Source organism: Sorex fumeus, unplaced genomic scaffold (genome assembly GCF_029834395.1).
Source record: "Sorex fumeus unplaced genomic scaffold, SorFum_2.1 ptg000006l, whole genome shotgun sequence".
Lineage (NCBI taxonomy): Eukaryota > Metazoa > Chordata > Mammalia > Eulipotyphla > Soricidae > Sorex > Sorex fumeus.
The window spans coordinates 27,273,399-27,289,427 of NW_026606063.1; the positions used below are offsets into that span (position 1 = coordinate 27,273,399).

At 42.7% G+C, this 16,029-nt stretch overlaps 1 protein-coding gene across 3 annotated transcripts in view; it reads right to left on the bottom strand.

Annotated features, from left to right (window-relative positions):
• TAF1B (TATA-box binding protein associated factor, RNA polymerase I subunit B) overlaps window positions 1-12,966 on the bottom strand; it is a 61,505-nt gene extending 48,539 nt beyond the window's left edge. For 2 of the 3 annotated variants that reach the window (XM_056124837.1, XM_056124829.1), the window contains exons 1-5: window positions 12,897-12,966; window positions 10,893-10,991; window positions 6,142-6,229; window positions 3,483-3,580; window positions 329-424 (exon numbers count right to left, since the gene is read on the bottom strand). In XM_056124837.1, coding sequence (XP_055980812.1) covers window positions 329-424; window positions 3,483-3,580; window positions 6,142-6,229; window positions 10,893-10,991; window positions 12,897-12,914 — 399 coding nt within the window. In that variant the 5' untranslated portion in view covers window positions 12,915-12,966. Of the gene's footprint in view, window positions 1-328; window positions 425-3,482; window positions 3,581-6,141; window positions 6,230-10,892; window positions 10,992-12,896 lie in introns of those variants that run through there. The other variant, XM_056124843.1, reaches the window with a different exon arrangement.
• Window positions 12,967-16,029: the final 3,063 nt, after the last annotated feature.

Sequence of the window (16,029 nt, forward strand, 5' to 3'; positions counted from 1 at the left end):
GGGTCTCATCATGTGAAGTATGTGCTCCACCATGGAGCTATCTCTCTGACTGCTGCAAAAACAAATTTCTTTAATAGCAAAATTTCTGAAGTTTCCATTTAGAAATTGACCACAAACTTGTCTCAAGTAGTCAAATAAGTTAAAATTAATCATAAAGTCTAAATAAGTGGCCCTGTAAAATCACTGGGTTATAAATCACTGAAAGTTCTCTGACAAGTATTCTAAACGCCCCCCCCCAAAAAAAACATGTTCATCTCCACCTCTCATTAGAGCTGTCAAAGAAACACCTGAAAAAACAAAACAAAACCCATATCAGATTGTGACTTACCGTAACTTTCCTTTTTCTGGTATAAATTGGGTTTTTGCAATATGCCTGCTTGCTCTTCTGAAGGTAGCGCTTCCAAAAATTATGTAAAACTTCATTCTAAGTGGAGGGAAAGGAGATGACTGGGGTTGCGTTGACATACACTGATTGGCAGGCATACCAGAACTACAGAACCCCTGTCATATTGCCTTCCATCTTACTACAGCTTAATTTTCCTTGAAAAGGAGTACCAGGTATATGAGACACACTGAATAAAATATTTATAATCTTAAATTTTTAAAAAAGAAAGAGGGGCTGGAGCGATAGTACAGCAGGTAGGGCATTTGCCTTGCACGCGGCTGACCTGGGTTCAATCCCTGGCATCCCATATGGTCCCCCAAGCACCACCAGGGGTAATTCCTGAGCACAGAGCCAGGAGTAACCTCTGAGCATCACTGGGTGTGACTCAAAAAGAAAAAAAAAGAGAGAGATTGGTTCCTTGAAGTCAATCTCACTGGAACTCTTCCTTTTGTAAATTAAATAAATTTAGGAATCAGAGGCATCGAGCAACTTAAATATGACTTCTTTTCTAGTTAGAGGCAGAGTAGAAAAAATAACTTTTCCATTTATTCAGCACCTCCTTCTTATGAGACATATCACATAAGCATATTACAGCAAAATATTAGTCACATTTTACAACTAAAGAAGCTTAACTTGAATAGAAAAACTCACCAACAAGCAGAAATGCCATGAACAGCACATGGAAACAGTTCGAGTTTCAGAGCCTGTGTTCTGAACGTACTGCAATGCTTGTGCCACTTAACTACTTGGGTCTAATCAGCTCGTTGGTTGATTTAAAAAAAAAAAACATTTTTCCAGGAATAATCTCCAATTAAATTGGTATAGAACTATGTAGGAATAAACCTTGTTGCAACTATTTATTGTCGATAAAGAAAAATATATATTGTAGACTAATAATATAGGAGGAAACCAGATTTATCAACCTGTCAGTTAGCTAGCTACCTGATGCAGTGACTCTCATGGGTAAACCAATGATGTGCATTTTCAGATTTTCAATTGCTATACCGCTTTTTTCAGGGTAGGCCCAGAGTACATTTAATTCCGGCTTCAGTTTGCCCCTGACACTGATTTGAACAGCAAAGATTCCTCTACAAACCTAAAAACAAACAAACACGGTCCTCCCGTTGTTCATTGATTCTCCTTGAGCGGACCCAGTAACGTCTCCATTTTGAGACTTGTTGTTACTGTGTTTGGCATATTGAATACATCACGGGTAGCTTGCCAGGCTTTGCTGTGCGAGAGGGATACTCTAGGTAGCTTGCCACGCTCTCTGAGAGGGGCGGAGGAATCGAACCCGGCTCAGCTGGGCTGGCTGCGTGCAAGGTAAATGCCCTACCGCTGTGCTCCAGCCCTATACCTAGTCTTGATGATATCCATCCACAATGATCTTTCATTTTTCTTCCCTCTCTTTTTGCTCTTAATGTCACATAAAGATATCATTACAAGCCCACCTTGGAGGTATTTTGGGCTTGGTTACAGACCACAGTAAAATATTTATTGAGATAAAGTCACATGAATTATTTGGTTTCCCACTGCATAAAAAAAGCCATATTTCCACTATGTTGTCATCTATTAAAATATGCAATAGCATAATGTAAAAATGGGCACACCTTAATTTTTAAGTATTTCATAGCTAAAAATTGCTAATCATCATCTGAACTTTCAGTGAATCATAGTCTTTTGATTGGTTTACAGACATAGTATCTGCAAAGCACATTAAAATAAGGCACACTCATATGAACCTTGGTGCCTACCCATTCCTCATATACAAGCTGTCTCTCCAACCAGAATGAAGAGAATGTCTCAGAATGTCACTTCATTCCCAAAGATGCTCATGAACTACCTGCTACTAGCAACTAACAGGATTCCTAAAGTGTCTTGAGCTAGATGAGGATCTGAAGTAAAACTCAACATAGATTACTATGGTACTTCTAAGAAGAGCAAAATCAAAGAGTGGTTCCTGGATCTGCAACCGCAGCAACACCTGGGAACTAGTTAGGCAGTCCTGCTCCAGACCAGGAGCAAAAGATAACAGAAGAGAACAATTTTGCTCGGACAGAAATCCTGGAATGCAGCCCAGCAATCTGTTTCACTAAGCCATCAGATGATTCTGACACACATTCATGTGCGAGGGAGCACTTGTTTAATGCATCACTCTTCAAAGTGCATTCTGAGGAATCCAAGTCCTGATAGACCAGGCGCGCATACACACACCAGAGACTCTCACTCTTAACTTGTGAATACTGAGATATTCACACAACACAGCCCCTTGAGAATAAGCACACTATTAACACATAAACTGTACCAGTGAGCATGCACAGTTATTTTAATTTGTCCCACCCAATGTTTCCCAAACATCTGAGCTAAAGAAAGTTCTTTTGCACGTACTGCTTATTTACATCCTACAGAACACACTTTGGGTACTGCTGTCCTAGTGAAAGGATTTTAAACATGTGTGGGAAAAGGATTCTTCCAGTAGTCCAAGATATATGATTAATAATCTCCCTCTGCCCCTTAATTTATTGTTAAATTTAACTTTTATTGTCAAACAACAAAATGTAAAGCAAAGTCTGGACTTATAACCCACCTATAACCCCATTTCTCCTGAGAAGTTTCTGAGTGACCCCAGGTTTATGGGTATATAAAATAGGTATACAAATCAAGCACTTACTCATAATAAATCATAAAGAAATTTATTTTAGGGGCCTGGGGGAATGGAACAGGGGTTAAGTACATGCCCTGCATGTGCCCAAACTGGGCTTGATCTCTGGCACTGCATGCCCTCCTCTTAAGCATCACTGGGTGTGGTACCAGCAGCCCTTCAGCATTGTCGAACATGGCCCTGTGGGTTCCGATGCACTGAAGGGTAGTCCTGGGGAATCCTGGTACTACCAGGCCCGAGCAGCAACACATCCTTGGCCACAGATTGAACCACTGCTCCAACTAGCTGTGAACAGCTGGGAGTCGGCCCAGGGTCCCAAACACCACTTAGAAGCCACCTGACTCAAAGTTACTTAAATAAAAGAAAAAGAGTTTAGAAAGTTGTATGGCCCCCATTGTGACCCACAGTTTAAAAAGCTGGGCATATAAGGCTTACCTTTAATTCTGGGCCTACACCTAGGGTCTTCAAGGCTTCTGCTTGTTGATAAAGTATGTGCTGGAAACCTTCACACACATACCAATCCCAGCCTTTCTCTAAGAACGAAAAAAAAAAACTTTCAGATTTGTAGTCCTGAGTTACTAACTGAAATGCTACTATACTATTATACACTGCACTTGGAATTTTGTATCCCCTGAATAGTTTCTGTTCTCACGTTCTCCTGTTTCCAGTCTGGAACATTTGTAAATGAATGCTCATGTTAAGCATCATTTTTGTGATTTATAAGAGTTAAGTAGCACTCCTCTGTAGCACTGTCCTCCCATTGTTCATCAGTTTGCTCGAGCGGGCACCAGTAATGTCTCACAACAACTTGTGAGACTTTGTTGTTACTGTTTTTGGCATATTGAATATGTCACGGGTAGCTTGCCAGGCTTTGCTGTGCGGGCAAGATCCTCTCGGTAGCTTGCCAGGCTTTCCGAAAGGGGCGGAGGAATCGAACCTGGGTCAGCCGTGCGTAAGGCAAATGCCCTACCCACTGTGCTATCATTCCAGCCCATGAGATTTTAAGTATTTTAAATTATTATTCCTCTAGAATATAAACTGTAGAAGGAAGACAAATGGTTGAAAATGTGATTAGGGCAAGAGTTAAAGCTCAAGTAATAAAGCATATGCCTACCACGTGCAAGGCCATAAGAATCAAGCTTCACCACCCCAATGCCTCATCCCCTGACTCCCGCCAATACAACTGGATGGAGCCATGGTGGTCGATGTGCACCACTGGGAGTGAACCCTGTTTAAGTCTCTCTCTCTCTTTCTCTCTCTCTCTATTTTTTTTAAATGTAGGAGTACTGCTATTTATTCAGCCATTAATTAGGCTGATTGAATTGGGCATAAACTTCACCTTACTTTTTCTTCCCCATTTTTTATAATTTTTTTTTATTGAATCATTGTGAGAGCAGTTACAAAGCTTTCGGGTTTAAGTCTTGGTCATACAATGAAACACCCGTACCTTCACCAGTGTCCATTCTCCACCACCAAAAACCCCAGTATGCCCCCAGATGATTTCCACATTACTCTCTCTCTACTTTAATTACATTCAATATTTTGACACCTGACCCACCATTATTATTTGGGATTTTACCCCCACACTCAGATCTGCCAAAAAGGCAACAGTAGTCAATTTGTTTTCTATTGCTGGTTATGAATAACATATGATGTCCCACGGCTGCAGTAGTAGCGGCACGATTTTGAAATTCAGAAATTTTAACAATTAAATCTGGAGGGATTTCTGCCAAAACATGCTGGGTTCCGAGATTTGTTCCTGAGTCTCTGGGATCATGACCATTTAGCAGCTTGATCAGGAGCCAGAAAGGCCGTTTGAGGGTGGCAACTTGAGGTCTCATTGGAACGGGAGGAAAGATCCGGCTCCACCTTCATCCCATGAGGCCCCACATGTCTCTTCACTGAAGGCCCAAATATAGATATTTATCATTATTATTTTATTGTTCAGTTACATATGAATATGTATTTATAGCAAACATGTTTTACATATAATGTCTGTGTATCCTCAAATAACCATTATTTTTAGACTGGTTTCAAATTTAAAAATCTAGTTCTAGCAATTAGTCACAGAAATAAAAAGCTTCAGTTAGACCTTACCTCAAATTCTTCTCAGTAATGGTTAATTATATGTACTCAGTGGATTAAAGAAATAGATTACCTTTCAAGGAACAGTCATGCTGAAACTATTTTAAGGGAAAATAATGTTCTCTATTTTAAAAGGGTGTTCTCAAAATTCAATGTCACGGATTTCAGAAAGTTGAATATCATGTTTAACTCATCTAACTTGATGATACTACACTTGAATTTAAAAATCACGTTTATAATACAATAGAAAAACAAGTCAACAGATTTTTGGAAATGTGTTGTCTTTACTATTTTTGGCATATTTGATGTCCCACTGAAAAAGTAAATCGTTAACAATAAACAGGATAAAAAAGGATATACTTTAAGACATTTGTTTCCAATTTTATCATCAATAATTACCCATTTAATTCCATCTCAGATTGCCTGCTTAAAATTCTGGCAGCTTCTCTAGGATTTATTTAAAAATTCTATTCCAGAAGCCAGAGAAACAGCATAGGAGTTAAGATCTTGCATCAGACCAACCCTGGTTCAAATCCTTGGTACCTATATATATGGTCCCTGATCATCACCATGGATCACTCCTGAGTGTAGACCCAGGAACAGTCCCTGAGCACGACTGAGTATGGCCCCAAAATAATAAAATCCATTCCTGGGGACCAGAGAGATAGCTCAATGGGCTAATCTTTGCACGTGGGATGATGGGTTCAATCCCAGCATTGTATAGTACCCCAAGCATTGTCAGGAGTGACCACTGAACACAAAGCCAGGAGTGGCCACCAGAACTGCTGGGTGTGACCTTCCACAGAGACCATAGCACCCCTGGACCCCACCCAGCACTGAGCTAGGTGTGACCTCAAAACCAAAACATAAAATAAAGTAAAAAAATACAGCTTGTGATCTTTATAAGCAATAAAAATTAAAAACAATAAAAATAAAAATCCATTCCACATTCTTAGGAATGTGTAAAGGTAATTAAGGACTGCTAAGCACAAAGAAAGAGCGAGCTCACCAAGTTTTTTCTTTTTTTTAAGTCCCCGGTTGATGGCTTGAATTTTACTATTAGGAATAGCATCAGTGTTTAAAACTTCCTTAGATATCTGGAAACAACAAGACAGATCATTAAAAAGATAGTTCTGAATCAGTTACATATATTTTCTATATACAATGATAACATTTTTGGACAATTATATAAAGTATATTCTAGTTGCCTTTTATTTTCCTTTTTTATTCAAAACATCTTAATATCTAAATAGTGTCTGGGACACAGTAGACATCAAATAAATCTCCACCATATAATGCACTTTCATTTTTAAATCACTTTGTTTTTTTGCTTTTTGGGTCACACCCGGCAATGCACAGGGGTCACTCTGGCTCTGCACTCAGGAGTCACTCCTGGCGGTGCTCAGGGAACCATATGGGATGCTGGGAATCGAACCCGGGTAGTCCGCGTGCAAGGCAAATGCCCTACCCGCTGTGCTATCACTCCAGCCCCTTAAATCACTTTTTAACTTATAAAAAAACCTCAAAGGCAAGTTTAGTTTTTTTCTCCACCCAAAAAAAAGAAACACTTTTTGGAATTAAATAATTTCTGTATTTACTGTAATCAGTAGTACAACCTATAGTAATGCTACTTAGAGATTAGCTGAACCTTTCTATGTGTTAAAATAATAACTATAATAGCTCTCCTGGGCTAGAGAGATGCTGAGCATATGGTGTGCATGCAGGAAGCTCAGGTTTGATCCCTAGCACCATATGGTCCTCCTTGCACCCTGAGCCCCTGAACACCACCAGGTATGACCAAGTGCAAACCAAAAGAGAACATAACAAAGCCAACAAAAGAAAAAAAAAACGCTTTCATTTCACTTTACTCAACCCTACAGACTTTTAACTAAACGCAGAGTACAACTCATCCTGAAGTCTTCACATCTAAGGTTTCATAAGGGCTGGTACTTAAGTTACTGATACTCATTACAATTTTAAAACATGAAAGCACTAAGGTTTTTGTTTTGTTTTGTTTTTTTGGCTTTTTGGGTCACACCTGGCAATGCACAGGGGTTACTCCTGGCTCTGCATTCAGGAATTACCCCTGGCGGTGCTCAGGGGACCATATGGGATGCTGGGAATCAAACACAGGTTGGCCGTGTGCAAAGCAAACGTCCTATTGCTCCAGCCCCCAAAAGCACTAAGTTTTAATGATGGAACAAAGGTGAAGATTGTTTTGTTTTGTTTCTGTATTGGGGCCACACCCAACAATGCTCAGGGGTTACTGTTGGCTGTGCACTTAGGGGTCACTCCTAACAGTGCTTGACAGGTCACATGGGATGCCAGGGATTAAATCTGACCAGGCTATGTGCAAGGCAAGTATCCTACCCTATATACTATCTCTGACTCCCAAAGGTGAAGATTTTTAATCAATAGGTAACACTTCTAATATGTCTCTAAATTTAGAGCTTTGAGATGAAATTTATTTCCAGTTTTCATTCATCAAAGAAGTTGCAATGCCCGCTGCCTACATCACAGCCTAGGATGTTCACCTTCTCTCTGACTCGCCTTTCATTAAAAAGATAAAACAGCTTTACTTCTAGATAAACAAATTAAATGTCTCTTGGAACAGGATTTATGAGATGCATTCTCTTTAGTTCAAGACACTATATTCAAAACAGTTCTGGGTAACTGGGTTCATATGAGACCTCAGGAACATATAAAGCAGTTATCCACCAAAGACAGACGAAATTTATAAAAAAAGGATGCAGAAACAAAAAGCTTAAGATCTGAACTAGGCAAAATATGAAATAGTGTAAGCCAGGGGCAAAGTTACATATTCAAAACCAGAGCTGGGCTGGAGCTATAGTACAGTGGATAGGGCGTTTGCCTTGCATGCAGCCGACCCAGATTCGATCCCCAGCGTCCCATATGGTCCCCTGAGCATCGCTAGGAGTAATTCCTGAGTGCAGCACCAGGAGTAACCTCTGTGCATTGCTGGGTGTGACCCAAAAAGCAAAAAATTAAATAAAATTAAATTTAAAAATCCAGAGCTATAATCATTCTGTGATGATATTGTGGAATATTTGTATATAATCAGTAAAAAGTCCACAAATGTTTAGAATGACATAGGGAAAAAAATTAAGATGGGAGAGTTAATAGTTCCTATCTATATCCCCTCCCTCTCCCTTTCATACATAGAAAAAAAAGGAACTAGAGTACTTAAAATAACATACTAACGCAATTGGTGATTTTTAGCCTTAGATTTCATGATAACTTTCAAATTTTCTACAACAAATCTGCCCTTATAATGATAAAATATACTAAATTCCATGGAAAAAGGATTTCTCAGCTCTTAAAACTGGCCACTTTAGACAACAGATATTGCAAGTTATTTTATATATGATTTAATAAGGATATAGCCTTGAAGTGTGGGAACAGCATCAAACAGAAACACAGAAACAAAAGAAGTAAAGAAAGTATCTTATTTTCTAGAGGAATAGCATGCTGGTTTGATCCTTGAGCATGGATCAAGACATCCTTTCTTCTCTGTGCTTGTATTTGCATAACTGGCACGAAAGGAATGGTAGTACAAGGGCATGAACATGCCTCAAAACAGTGAGGATCAAAAACTGCTTCTCTAACATGTGCAGTTAGATACGTGTCTGTACTCAGGAAACCATCACCAAAACCAAAATAACAAACAACCTCACCTCACATGAACACATCTTTTGAGTATTCTGCATGAATAGATAGAAAATCACCTTAAGACTTTCAGCTGCCCACTGAGGAACAATGATTGTCTCAAGAAATGCTGTTGAGGGGCTGGAGCGATAGCACAGTGGGTAGGGCATTTGCCTTGCACACGACCGACCCGGGTTCGATTTCAGCATCCCATATGGTCCCCCGAGCACCGCCAGGAGTAATTCCTGAGTGCAGAGTCAGGAGTAACTCCTGTGCATCGCTGGGTGTGACCCAAAAAGGAAAAGAAAAAAAAAAAAAGAAATGCTCTTGAGGGGTTGGAGCAATAGCGGAATAGGTAGGGCATTTGCCTTGCATGTGGCCAACCCAGGTTCAATTCCGAGCATCGCATATGGTCCCCTGAGTACCGCCAGGAGTAATTCCTGAGTGCAGAGCCAGGAGTAATCCCTGTGCATCGCTGGAAGTGACCCCCTCCAAAAAAAAAAAATGCTCAAGAGATGCAACTGAAAGCTAAATTAGCCACTTCACTCAAAGAAAAAAAAAATTAAAGTTGTTTCATATGTCTTGTCGAGGAAATCAACATATGTTAGTTAAGACAGGAAGGTTAATTTGGTCCCTTTGTTCCATCCTGGCCAGAAGCAGAAGTTTACACTGTTGCTTTTATCAGTCTCAAATCTGCTTTCGTAAGCCAGTAAGGTGCAGGTATTGGTTCCTTCCTGGTTCTGTGTTCTGAACAAATCCTTTACAAGAAGAGGAGTCCTGGCATGTTTAGCCAGTCCAACAGCAAGTTGTCCCCACCCTGGATTATTTGGTTTTTATTGCCCTGAAGGACTGAGAATCACAGCAGGACCCAGCACTTCTGTTGTGAAAATAGTCCCATTTGTCAAGGTCACACAGGACAGTGTGCCAACTCTGTTGGCACAGACAGATGTGGGAGGGTAAAATGAACACTGGAGTCAAGAGGACTCAAGCGTAATATTTTATGGTTCAAAATTTTATGAGATGTGGCTCAGCCAGCTGACTCAACTCCTGGGGCCTCTTTGCCTCATCTATAGACAGACACAAAGATATCTCGCAGATTGTACAGGGGGGAAATAAAATCAGGGGTTAAGAAAATACTACAGAAAAGCAGGCATTGTAGGGCACCCCAAATGGTCTCCCAAACACACCCTGAGCATCGCTGGGTGTGGATAGAGGGGGAGGGGGATGGGGAGGGAGGGAGGGAGAAAGCGGGGAGAGAGAAAGGGGGAGAGAGAGAGGGAGGAGGATAGAGATGGAGGGAGGGGGGAGAGAGAGAGAGAGAGAGAGAGAGAGAGAGAGAGAGAGAGAGAGAGAGACTGCAAGACTGCAGAGTTGGAGAGGGAGTATAGGGGTTAAGGCACTTGCCTTACATGTGGCTGCCCCTGGTCTGATCCCTAGCTCTGCATATGGTTCCCCAAACATTGCCAGAATTAAGCCCTGAGCACAGTTGGATATTGCTCCTTGCCCCCAAAAGAAAGCAAAAGAAAGCAAGCACAAGGAATCCAAAGAACTAAACAAAAATGATAAAGAATATTTTCAGTACTCCCAAAAGCCCTTGATCTTTCTAATATTTCATCTTTGAAACCTCTAAGCTACTACAGCACATTTTTAAAAATGTTAACCAAGCATAAACTAGTGAAAACAACGCACCATCTTTTAAATACAATTTAATTTTTCCTTCCACTATAGAGTACAAGAAAGGAATTCATAATACTTAGTCTGACATAAATTCTAAATCTCACCCTAAATCTAATCAACTCTTAATCCATGTGCAGGCACTTGAAGACCTTGTAATCTGGGCAAGCTGCACGATGAGAATACAGATTGAGTCTTTGGAGATACATTAGGCTGAACTAAAACATAAGCAAACTGACAGGCTGGAGATGTGTCTCAAGACCCTGCTTTGTACATGTGAGGCCTTGGGATCTTCTCTGGCTTGGCAAGTTGCCTGAGCATTGCCTGGCATAACTCTTTTGGTCCTTGAGCACCCTGAGTCCAGCACTGCAGGGATGCCACCAACCAAAACACAAAAACAAAGTCATAAGTGCTACTTACTTCTGTAACGTTGTGGCAAGAAGTACAATAATATTTGCCTTCATCAGTAAGACCCCAGGAGACCGCAGCACACTGAGAACATCGTTCCTTGAATTCTTTCTATAGAAGACAGGAAAGGCTACTAGCAAACCACATTCAACACATATGTGATATCTTAGACACATACATTGTATCCTTGATGCCCCAGTTGTATCTTAGACACACAGTAACTTAAATATACACATTGTACCGACACCGAATTTCTTCTTAGAAGGTTACCTGCAATTTTACTCTAGAAAGAGAAAAATATATATCATAGAGAACATATGCAGATTTGTCTACGGATAAGGAAAATAACACTCCGGTCTAAGCAGTTTGCAACTGAAACTTTTTTTTCAAGCAGAACTAGCAACTTTTCCATTTTAAAAAAAGTACAAATCTGTTAAAAATTTCAATCAGTATGCACACACATATATATAATACAACATACTAGTTCGGTTAAATGCTACAAACCTATGGGAATCAAGAAAACAGAGGAAAAATCTATACATTTAAGCTTTAAGAACCATTTTTTGTTTGTTTATATATTAGCATTTTCTCAAATACATACATGGGAAAAATGAGGTAACTGTAAAATGTGCAAGGAACAGGCCCCCCCATTGCTTATATATGTATATATGTACATATATACACACATATATATATGATTATGTATACTGCAACTGAAACTTTGAAGTTTCAAAATTATGCAGTGTGGGGTGGGAGAGGCAATACAGGGGACATCCAGCTCAGATACTACATATGGTCCCTCTATTCATCCAGGAGTAATTCCTGAATACAGAGCCAGGGGTAAGCCCTGAGCACCACTGGGGATGGCCTGCCTTCCCCCCCCCCCCCCGCCCCCCCAAAAAAGTCTATGGCCATAAAACCCTGAATCCACCAGATCTCATCTAAATTATGGTGTGTGAGGGGGTTAGAAAAGGTGGCAGGATAAACGTGTGTGAGGAAAGAGGAATAAATAAAACTGCTTGAAAATACTGTAAAAAAATTTTAAGATTAAATATTGAGAACACTTTGAAGAAGGAAGAGGAGCAGGAGATACCCTTTGAAATTTCCTCCAGGACCACTACACACATCTGATCGTGTCTAGTGCCAAGAAGCCCAATTTTCATTGTGGTCGCCTCAAGTTTCCCCGTACTCGTTCAGCAATATCAATCCTTTATCAAATACGTAGCAGAATTTTTAACTAGGTGCCGGGGGTGTGTTCACCAGTGAGCGAAAATGGGACTCGAGCCCTCATCAAAAGCGCACGCGGGCTAAAAGGTGTGGGAGCTGGTCCATGAATCACTGTGCCTTGACCGGCCGTTCAACCTAGCGTGGCCCTGCAGGGTTCAGCTTGCGTCGGCACTGGGCACGGGGCATGAATAAGGTCTCCTGCCAGCCTAACACGCCCGGGCACACCGGGGAGAGACCAGCCGCCGGGTCTTTGCATCCTTAACTAGCTTTGCATCCTTAACTAGCTTTGCATCCTTAACTGAGAGCGGAGGATGCGAGGGTGGGTCATGGTACCAGTCGTGTTAAAAAAAAAAAAAAAGTACACTGATTTCTACAGGCTGGGATGTTTTCAGTGGCCTTGCACCGGTTAGGACCGTTACGCAGGCGTGTATTTGGGGGGCTGGGGGGAGGGTCCCTGAAGCGCACGGAGAGCAGCAAAGGACCCCCAAACCCTTAGACAGGCCAGAGCATAGCGGGGGGTACGTTCTGGTCCCAACCCTTTCCCGCCCACCCCGAGCCTCCAAGGGGAGCTGCGGGGGTTGCTCCGGGAGAGGATGCGCGCAGCGGAGCTGGACCCACACGCAACACCCGCGTGTCCACCAACGTCCCCCGCGGCCAGCACTCACCCCGGCCCGGCGGGACGCGCGCGCGCGCCGGCCCTGCCCCGTCCCCGCCCCGCAGGCTTCCGCCCCGCCTCCCCGGCCGCTTTCCCCCTCCCGCCCCGCCGCTGGCCCTCCCGGCCCCCCTCACCGCCTCCTCCAGCTCCATAGCGTCGCCGCCTCCAGCCACTCAGCCGCCGCGCCCCCCGGCCCGTTATCCCGGATCAGCGCAGCTTCCGGGACTGGTGGGTGGAGCCCTCCGGGCGGAAACCCAGACCCTGGCCGGGGGGTTCCGGAAACCTGCGCGTCCCCTCCCCTCCGTCGGGCAAATTCTGCTCCCCCAGCTCCGAGGGTCACCCCTTTCCGAGTCGAGGTGCCCACGACCCCGCAGTGGAAATCACGCTTTTTCCTGACGGCCGTTCGCCCCAACACCCACTTCTTGCATCTGCAGGGGGAAGCCTGGGGCTCCCGCACCCACCGCTCCGGGTTCCCAGCTCCACTGGCTTTTGTGGGTGCCCGAGCGGCCTCGGGGTCTGGGCGAAGGGACCCAGGTCGTGAAGTTGGAGCTCAGTGTCTAATCGCACGGGCTTTTCTGCTGCCTTGTGTCCCAGTCTCTCTCACTGTGAAAATCAGATATTGCTCATGACTCTCTGGTTAATAAAGACATAACATTTGGTGCTCACTCAATTTAACCTTTTATGACTGTTCCTTATTTACTTGCCAGTTCCTGTAACTCGCAGTCTTTAGCCTCCTACCAGATGCCAGGCATTGTGCCAGCAGTTGGGAAATGAAAGGAACAGCAGAGTTCCAGCCTTCAAGAGCCCACTGCTCAGGGGAGCAAGTGACCTCACTGATTTCTCCTGTCACTAGATAAAGGTCTTCCAAGTGTGTTATCCAGCTCACTTCATGCAGCTTCAATTCTCCAGCATTGAAGATTGTCATATGAACACTTTGATCAGAAATCCATCGATTAAGATTTGTTTTCTTTCAGTCCTAGAGCATTCCATTTCTTCTTTCATTGCTTCTGCTGGGCCATCAGCAATCATGTTCATCAACTGCATGCTTAAATGGCAGGCAAACTCCCAAGTGTTTGGAATTTAAGCAAAATCCTCCTAAATAACCATAGGTCAACGAAGACACAATGGACTGATGGAACATTTCGAATTAAATAGTAGTGGAAGCTGAACATATCAATAATCACAAAAGCACTTAAATCAAGAGAGAACTCTATAGCCTGAAAAGAAATTAAATAGACATAAAAATTGAAAGGCAAAATAAAAATAGAAAGGCTGCGGCTGGAGAGATAGCACAGCAGGTAGGGCGTTTGCCTTGCATGCGGCTGACCTGGGTTCGATTCCCAGCATCCCCTATGGTCCCCTGAGCACCACCAGGAGTAACTCCCGAGTGCAGAGCCAGGAGTAACCCCTGTGCATCGCCAGGTGTTACCCAAAAAGAAAAAAAAAATAGAAAGCCTAAAGTGATATCAACAGAGATCACAAAAAAGTTAGAAAAAGGGTTAAACAACAACACCAAAAATAATAGAAGAAAGGAAATGAAATAGAAATTATTTTTTAAAAGTAAATACAGCAAATTTGTAGAAATAATCCACAATGCTAATTAGTTCTTTTGAAAGAGCTCATAAATTCAACAAAACCTGGAAAGACAAATCAAGAAGCAAGTAGGACTGGAGAGCTAGTATAGCAGGAAAGGCACTCGAGTCTTGCCAGGAGTGATCCCCGAGTTCAGAGCCAAGAGTAGGCACTGAGCACAGCTGGGTGTGACCCAACAACAAAGTAGAGCAAAAGCAAAAGTAACCAATATTAGAACAATAAGAGTGACATCACTGCAAATGCATAAAAATCAGCATAAGACAATACAACTCCAGGCCAATAAGCTTGAAAGTTGTAACAAAATGGAAAAAATCTAGAAAAAAAAAAAACATCAAGAGGGATGTAAGAAATGGAATATCTCAACAGTTCCAAATGGTCATGATGTAGACACATCCTGAGAAATTAGCCACCAGACTATTTCGTCATTGTGTAAACATCATAGCATGTACTTATACAGACCTAGATGGGAAAACTTGCTACACACCTTGGCTCTCAGACCCAGACCAGGGTGGCATAAGCTTTCTCCACTCACAATCCCTTCCCCTTTTCACCCAAGAAATGCACCATGGGCGAGTGCTGCCAGAAACACCTAAGATTCATCACTTGATTGATTTTGAATTAGTTTTTGGTCGTTCTGAAATTTGTGCTGTTGCTAGATTTTTTTTACTCACCCCCACATTCAGTTATGTGACACACAGTTTAAGAAGCCTGGGTATGGGGCTGGACGGATAGAACAGAAGGCTGGGTGCTTTGCCTTGCAAGCGGCGAACCCGGTTTCTATCCCTAAGCATCACCAGGAGTGACCTCTGAGCACAGAACCAAGGAGTAAGCCCTGAGCACCGCTGGGTGTAGCCCCAAAATAAAACAAAAAAAAATCTGTAAAAGCATCTATTAAACCCTTCACTGTGATTATTTTTCAGTGTTTTGTTTGTTTTTGTAGGAAGTTTTTTTCTTCCTGCTGATGCTTCAGTTTTGCTGCTGATCCAGCCCCCCCCGCCCCCACTCATTAGTCAATTCTTCATAAACTGCCTCTAGGGACCTCAAAGTTCACCCTCATTCCCACCCAGGTTGAAGTCGCTCGCCTTCCCAACCACAGCCTTGCTGGTTTCTGCAATCGCCTCCACCTGGGCAGATCCTTTGAAGTCACAGAAGAACCATCTCTTGAGTGTTTTCTTTCAGGTGCCACTCATCCTCCCCCCACCACCTTGCTGACATCACCCCAAGCCCCAGTCAGGTTCCTGATACAGTCAGAGATGTGGTAATCCTTCTGGAATGGCCTTAATGTCTTCTCCACATTTTCCTCAGCTGCAGCAACAACAGCTTGGGCAAGAGCCTCCTTGAGTACTGGGCCTTACAGCTGTGGTCACTCCATGATCCATTGGTTCAATCAAAGAGGGGGTATTTGAAGGGAAAGACACTTTGATATTGGAAGGAAGATAAGCAACAAAAAGAGGGTGTGTGGAAGTATTATCAGCAATAGGCAAAATCTTGAAAGCTATGTTAATTTTCCATTTTGCTGGCGTAATCATGGGGGGCGGGCATCTTGAGAGGAACTGGGTCCCTGGGACTTCTTATCGTTCCTGTGTTCTCCAGGCAGTGTGTGCTGATTGCTATGCCTGAATGCTGTGGGGTTCTCCCTATGATAGATCGCAAAGGGTTTTAATTTGCAGCCTG